The following is a 7786-nucleotide window of genomic DNA, read 5'->3' on the forward strand; positions in this document are numbered from 1 at the left end:
AAAGATCGAGCCACTAGCTCAATCCGAGAATAAAATATTCAATTTTAGGATTAAATGATATTGGTTCCTAGTAAGCTCAACTCTGGTGAGTGAAACTTCTCCACATTTTATGAAATTTGCAGCTGTGCTCCATAGTTTGTTTCACATGTTATTAGTTTTTTTTTTTTTTTGAATCATGTTTATCATGTATCTGTATCTGTTAGTCCTCCCATATGCCTCTAACAAGTCCAAAAACGACCTTGATGATGGTAAATTAATACTTCTCTTGTATTTTAAATTTCCTTTCTTAAATAAATGAATCTATTATACTCTTTTTTTTCCTTTTAAAACAGGGTTCCACTGGTTCTATGACGTCACTCCCAGGGGTTTTCTCTTTCCTCTGTGATTATTCTTTCCATCTCTTTGATTGGATCTTCTTCTGCACATTTGTTGAAACTTGATGGTATCTAAAAGCCTGTCCTCACACTTCTTTTCTGTCCTTCCTTTTCAACTCAAAAATATTCTTATGGATTTCCCTCATAGCTTAGCAGGTTAAGGACCAGGCAATGTCACTGCTGTGGCTCTGGTTACATCTGTGGCATGGGTTTGATCCCTGGCCCGGGAACTTCTGCATGTCAAGGGTACCGAAAAAAAAAAAAATCTTTTAAGTGTTATTTAAAAGGAGCCAAGTTAACTGATTTTCTACATGGTTTGCATACTCTTACAGAACTGCTGATGTTTCAAGCACTGCCATAGTCTTCTGAGTTCCAAATCCTTAAATCTAACTTTATGATTGGCAAACCTCAGTCTGGGATTCTCCCATCAAAACACATCTCTTCTCCCAGCCATCTCCCTGTCACCATTATCTGTTTCAAAGAATAGCATGACTTCTCTTTTATTTGCACATTCATCAACCATCAAGACTTTATCAGTTCATTATTTCTCCAGAAAATTCTCACAACTTTTTTCAACCTATGTGAAGATGTTAACCACATTTAGGAGTTTTATTTTTGAATAATGGCTAAAGATTTCTTTGAATTAAATATTACCTAATTACCATGAAGATAATTTTTATTATTCAATGAATTTATTACATTTATAATTGTACAATGATCATCTCAATCCAATTTTATAGTATTTCCATCCAACACCCCCAGCACATCCCCCCACCCCCCAGCCTGTCTCCTTTGGAAACTGTACGTTTTTCAAAGTCTGTGAGTCAGTATCTGTTCTGCAGAGGAGTTCACTATGTCCTTTTTTCAGATTCCACATGTAAGTGATAGCATTTGATGTTGGTGTCTCATTATCTGACTGACTACCATGAAGGTAAATTTATCTTGATTTCAGTAGCTCTACTCTGAGTACACTTAGTTATTTGAGTCACAGATATATTAATTATCATATATTTTTTCCACTCTTCTTTGGCTTCCTAAACAGAGTCACACTTGCTATCTTCAGAGTGACCATGGCCAACCTGACCTCAATGAGTGGATTCCTCCTCATGGGGTTTTCTGATGACCATAAGCTTCAGATTTTACATGCACTGCTGTTTTTGATGATATATCTATTGGCCTTGACAGGCAACCTCCTCATTATCACCATCACTACCTTGGACCATCACCTCCATTCCCCCATGTATTACTTCTTGAAGCACCTCTCTCTTCTGGACCTCTGTTTCATCTCTGTCACAGTCCCCCAGTCCATTGCAAATTCACTTATGAACAATGGCTACATTTCTCTCGGTCAATGCATTCTTCAGGTTTTCTTCTTCATAGCTCTGGCCTCATCAGAAGTGGCCATCCTCACAGTGATGTCTTATGACCGGTACGTAGCCATCTGTCAACCACTGCAATATGAAACCATTATGGACCCCTGGGCCTGTAGGGAAGCCGTGATAGCTGTGTGGGTTACTGGGGGCCTCTCTGGGCTGACACACACAGCAATTAACTTCTCTGTCCCTCTCTGTGGGGACAGAGTCATTCACCAATTCTTCTGTGATGTTCCTCAGATGCTGAAACTAGCTTGTTCTTATGAATTCATTAATGAAATTGCAGTGGCTGCATTCACGACCTCGACAGCCTTTTTCTGTTTGATCTCTATTCTGCTTTCCTACACGCGTATCTTCTCTGCAGTGCTGCGGATCCCATCAGCCCAGGGCCGGACCAAGGTCTTTTCTACCTGCCTACCACACCTACTTGTAGTCACTTTCTTTCTCTCAGCTGCGGGCTTTGAGTTTCTAAGGCCACCTTCTGATTCTCAATCAGCTATGGACTTCATGTTCTCCATATTCTATACTGTGGTACCTCCGACCCTCAATCCCGTTATCTATAGTTTACGGAATAAAGCCATGAAGGCAGCGCTGAGGAAGGTACTGTCGAAAGAAGAATTTGCTCAGAGAAAGAAGTACTTTAAAGCCCTTTTTCAACTCTGAAGGACCATACGAGAAAAGCGTTGTTATTATGGTTCATATTGTAAGAGGAATAAATCTGACTCCTTCCCAGACCAGAACTCCCTTCCAACCTTTCTATTCTTTATATTCTCCTCGAAATACAATTCTTCAAAATTTAAGATGTTATGCTTCTGAGGACATTGGCCTTGTTCCCATCAGTTCAATTGTATTTTTAGGCATATTTTGAGAATTTTTCTGAACTAAAAGGGAAAAGGCAATTAGTTTGGGATTTGACAATTATAACTTAAAGTTGGCTTTTAACAAATCGACTCCAGACTGCTGTCAAGTGATCTGATTGTGTTTACGAGATAGTATATCACGGTGTATGTATGTGATTTCCAGTTCACCTCCAAGTTTCCTATGTGCATTAAGTACCCATATTAATTTTTCCTTGCTATTATGTATTATAATAGTTTTCCCCACAGCAGTTTATTCAGTCTCTAATAAATGTCCACATTTTTTCTTTTAGCTCTACATACAATTCTTCTAGCTATGCCATATCATCCCACTTCTATCAATTGAGACACTAAATTTAGGAGAGATTAATTTTCTTGAGATTTATCAAATAAAAAGTAGTAAATATATGGAGTTCCCATTGTGGCTCAGTGGTTAAATCACCCAACTAACATCCATGAGGATGTTAGTTCGATCCCCGGGCTTGTTAGTAGGTTAAGGATCCGGCGTTGCCATGAGCTGTGGTGTAAGTCATAGACATGGCTCAGATCTGGCATTGCTGTGGCTGTGGCATAGGCCTGCAGCTGTAGCTCTGATTCAATCCCTAGCTTGGGACCCTCCATATGCCCCAGATGTGGCCCTAAAAAGATAAAAGACAAACAAACAAACAAAAAGTAGTAGTATGTGATTCAAACTCACATTTGTCTGATTCTAAACTCACCTCTTTGCCTCTATTCATTGCAAATGCTTTGTTTCCCAAAGTGAGTATGTGTGTACATGTATCATCTATTAAAAATAAGCATATTCCATTATTATTCACTAGTGAAGTAGTCAGAAGACATCTGCTTTTCCATAACTGGAGATGTTTGTTCATTCATTTTCTTTTCTGATCTGTAGAAGAGTTTGATGAGATAGTTTTTACAGAGTTAGGCGGGAATGCCTCCTGGATATGTGAAACAAAACAAAAGTGAGCAAAATAGGAAAAGCACAAACCTATAAGAGTAACAGATCTTATAGCTCTGAAGATCTGACGCATTTGGGAGTAATGTAACCTTTTCCAGGAAGGACTCATAAGTCACGAGAGGACAACATTCTACTACTCTTCCCTCAATTTTGAAGTAAACCAAAGTACATGTAATAACAGTGGAAATGAGCAATTGCTGAGTAATGGGGAGCATTATTTAAATAGATATTTGGGATTAATGGTTCTGTCTATATCTACATGTGCATACGCCTGAGGAGATTTTTTTGCTTGTTTTTAAAGGTCATGCATTTCTTCTCTTCCCATATGAAACTGGAATTGATGATAAAACTCCTATTTGTACCATATGTTGCAGTCCCAAGGTTTGGTCAACAACTATTTCTCTATATGCACATTTAAAAAATATGTGTTATTTGAAGAGGTTGCATATTATTTATAAAAAATTCCAAATGGAGATAAAGAAAATTTAAAACTAGATAAAAAATCCATTGAGTTGATGTTTATGAATGTGCTTCCAGATTTAACTTATGTATATGCGTGGGTGGATATTATTTTGTGTTGCAATGTCATGGTACATAATGACCAATAAACTCTTTTGTTATGGCATAATGTCATAAACATGTTTCTAAATCAATAGGTAAAATCATTTTAATGGCTGTATTCTATGTTTAACTCATCCCCTATTTAAAATGTTTCTCTTGGAGATTAGACCTCTAGCCTGGGGACCTCCATATGCCCTGGGTGTGGCCCTCAAAAGACAAAAGACTGGAAAAAAAGAAAGAAAGAAAGAAAGAAAACAGGAGTTCCTTTGTGGTGCAGTGGGTTATGATACAGCATCGTCCCTTCAGCGTCTTGGATCGCTGTAGCTGCTGGCCTACTCCACAGCCACAGCAACACCAGATCTGAGCTGTGTCTATGACCTACGCCACAGCTCATGGCAATGCAGGATCCTTAACCCACTGAGCAAGGCCAGAGATCGACCCGCATCCTCATGGATACGAGTCGGGTTCATTAACTGCTGAGCCACAATGGGAACTCCTATTGCTATTATTTCAAACAATACTTTGATGAATATCTTCATTCATGCGCATATTTGTACATATATATGATTAAATCTTAGGGAACATGCCCAGTAGTAGAATTACCTCTTCTTTATCCTCTCATTTCCTACATGTGTTCAATATATCATTGAATCTCCTTTGGTGGCCATTGGTCTTTATCTCCTCTAAAACACAAAAACTTCCATGAAATGCATTAATACTAAAATGCTATTACATGGAGTGTTTTTCTCTCACAGAGAAAATTTTTAAATTCTCAAGGGACAGAGAAATGGTCCTAAACAAAGATAATTAACATTGTGTAATTTCAAAGTTCCCGTCATGGCTCAGCGGTAATGAACTCGACTAGTATCCATGAAGACAAGGGTCTGATCCCTGGCCTCGTTCAGTGGGTTAAGGATCCGGCGTTGCCATGAGCTATGGTGTGGCTCGCAGACACAGCTCAGATCCCACCTTGCTGTGACTGTGGTGTAGGCTGGCAGTTGTGGCTCTGATTCGACCCCAGTCTGAGAATTTCCATATGCCTCAGGTGCGGCCCTAAAAAAGACAAAAATAAACCCAAAAAACAAACAAACAAAAAACCATTGTGTAATTTCTTATTTGAGTGAGACCATTTTGAGCTAGAAGGCAAACCTCACCAATACTCTCAGATCAACAAAATGCACTGTTTGTAAAGAATGTCCCCATTCAACCAAGATAAGCCACCCAAGAGAATGCCAGTCAATAGGAAGGACACTATTTGCAGACAATGGACATTACAGTTTTTGACAATTAAGATAAGGTTAATCTTAAGGGGCTGCACTCATCAACAATAAGGTTATTGTTTGCAGTTTCTTCATTTCACTTTGTGTTCATTTATTCATTTTTTTTGTTGTTGTTGATTCCCAATTTTGTCATCTTGGGAAATAACTGGTCTGTTCACCTAGTTGTTGGCCTTAGGTCAGTGAATACTCTTTCACTCAACAGCCCTGTATCCAACCAAAGTACTGTTGACTATACCTTTCATCTCTACTGCCATCTTTTTGGTCCAGGCAATGTTACCTTAGACTGGTGCATTGGAACAGCCTAAAAACTGGTTTCTAAAACTCTTCTATTTTGAATACAATACACTTTTTTTTGTCTTTTGCACTTTCCTCAACCTTATTTTGGGTAAAATTTATATAAAGTTTATTTCAACCATTTAAATTGTATAAATCAAAGAATATTGATCATTATATATATATTTATTAAGTCATCACCCACAGTCAAGATACAGAATATTTCCAAAACCCCAAAGATGCTGTATATCTGGGGGTTTTTTGTTTTTTTTTGTTTTTTTGGTCTCTTTGTCTTTTCTAGGGCCGCACCTGCGGCATATGGAGGTTCCCAGGCTAGGGGTCTAATCGGAGCTGTAGCCTCCGGCCTACACCAGAGCCACAGCAATGTGGGATCCAAGCCTCATCTGCAACATACACCATAGTTCACGGCAATGCCGGATCCTTAACCCACTGAGCTAGGCTAGGGATCGAACCCGCAACCTCATGGTTCCTAGTCAGATTTGTTAAACACTGAGCCACGAAGGGAACTCCAGATGCTGTATATCTTATAGACTTTTCTCCCCCTGGCTTCTGTCTCAAGAAATCACTGATCTTTCTATTTGTCGCTAAATTTTTATTTGCATTTTCTAGAATTTTATATAAATAAAATCATATACACTTTTTTTAAAGTTTATACCAGATATTCCTGGATATCAGATTTTATTTTTTTTTACTATTTATATTTTTATTTTTTTTAAATAAAAAAAAATTATTGTTATTTCCCCAATACAATTTTTTTTCTACTGTACAGCATGGTGGCCAGTTACACATACATGTATATGTCTTTTATTCTTACATTATCATGCTCCACCAAAAGTGACTAGACATAATTCCCAGGGCTACACAGCAGGATCTCATTGCTAATCCATTCTAAAAGCAATAGTTTGCATCTATTAACCCCAAGCTCCCAATCCATTCCAGTCCTTCCCTCTCCCCCTAGGCAACCACAAGTCTATTCTCCACATCCATGATTTTCTTTTCTGTGGAAAGGTTCATTTGTGCCATATATTAGATTCCAGATATAAGTGATATCATAGGGTATCTGTCTTGCTCTTTCTGACTTACTTCACTCAGTATGAGAGTCTCTAATTCCATTTATGTTGCTGCAAATGGCATTATTTCGTTCTTTTTTATGGCTGAGTAGTATTCCATTGTGTATCTATACCACATCTTCCTAATCCAATCATCTGTCAATGGACATTTGGGTTGTTTCCTTGTCTTGGCTGTTGTGAATAGTGCTGCAGTGAACATGTGAGCGCATGTGTCTTTGTAAAGGAAAGTTTTGTCTGGGTATATGCCCAAGAGTGGGATTGAGGCGTCATATGGTAGTTCTATATATAGTTTTCTAAGGTACCTTCATACTCTTCTCCATAGTGGCTGTAACAGCTTACATATGCACCAACAGTGTAGGAGGGTTTCCTTTTCTCCACACCTTCTCCAGCATTTGTTATTTGTGGACTTATTAATGATGGCCATTCTGACTGGTGTGAGGTGGTATCTCGTGGTAGTTTTGATCTGCATTTCTCTAATAATCAGGGATGTTGAGCATTTTTTCATGTGCTTGTTGGCCATATGTATATCTTCCTTGGAGAAATGTCTATTCAGGTCTTTTGCCCATTTTTCAATTGGGTTGTTGGCTTTTTTGCTGTTAAGTTGTATGAGTTGCTTGTATATTTTAGATATTAGGCCCTTGTCAGTTGCATCATTTGACACTATTTTCCCCCATTCTGTAAGTTGTCTTTTTGTTGTCTCATATACACGCTTTAGTGTCCAGCCTCTTTTGCTGAGCACAATGGTTTTGAGACTTATCCATGTTGTCAAGTTTCATTGTATTGCTAAGTTGTATTCCATTAAGTAAATATGCTACTATATTTTGTTTGTTCATTCATAGGTTCATGGGCACTTGTGCTGTTTGCAGTTTGGAGTTGTAAGTAAAGCTTTTAAAAATATTTGTTTACAAGTCTCTTTGGGGTCTTATTTGTATTAGCGTTATTGTGTTCATTTGTTATTATTGTGTAAGTAGTACTTTATTACAATTGTATCCCATTTCTTATATCTTCATTTTCAC

General features: G+C 38.0%; 1 protein-coding gene across 1 annotated transcript; it reads left to right on the top strand.

Annotated features, from left to right (window-relative positions):
* The first annotated feature begins 1444 nt into the window (after positions 1 to 1444).
* Positions 1445 to 2410, top strand: LOC110258644 (olfactory receptor 14J1-like). Its single transcript, XM_021081935.1, has one exon. The coding sequence runs from the start codon at positions 1445 to 1447 to the stop codon at positions 2408 to 2410; it is 966 nt and encodes a 321-aa protein (XP_020937594.1).
* Positions 2411 to 7786: the final 5376 nt, after the last annotated feature.

The sequence above is a fragment of the Sus scrofa genome, unplaced genomic scaffold, assembly GCF_000003025.6.
Source record: "Sus scrofa isolate TJ Tabasco breed Duroc unplaced genomic scaffold, Sscrofa11.1 Contig2639, whole genome shotgun sequence".
In the NCBI taxonomy this organism is placed as follows: domain Eukaryota; kingdom Metazoa; phylum Chordata; class Mammalia; order Artiodactyla; family Suidae; genus Sus; species Sus scrofa.

Bases quoted from the DNA above. Each gene is read 5' to 3' on its own strand.
- LOC110258644 (XM_021081935.1), top strand. From the start codon at position 1,445: ATGGCCAACCTGACCTCAATGAGTGGATTCCTCCTCATGGGGTTTTCT.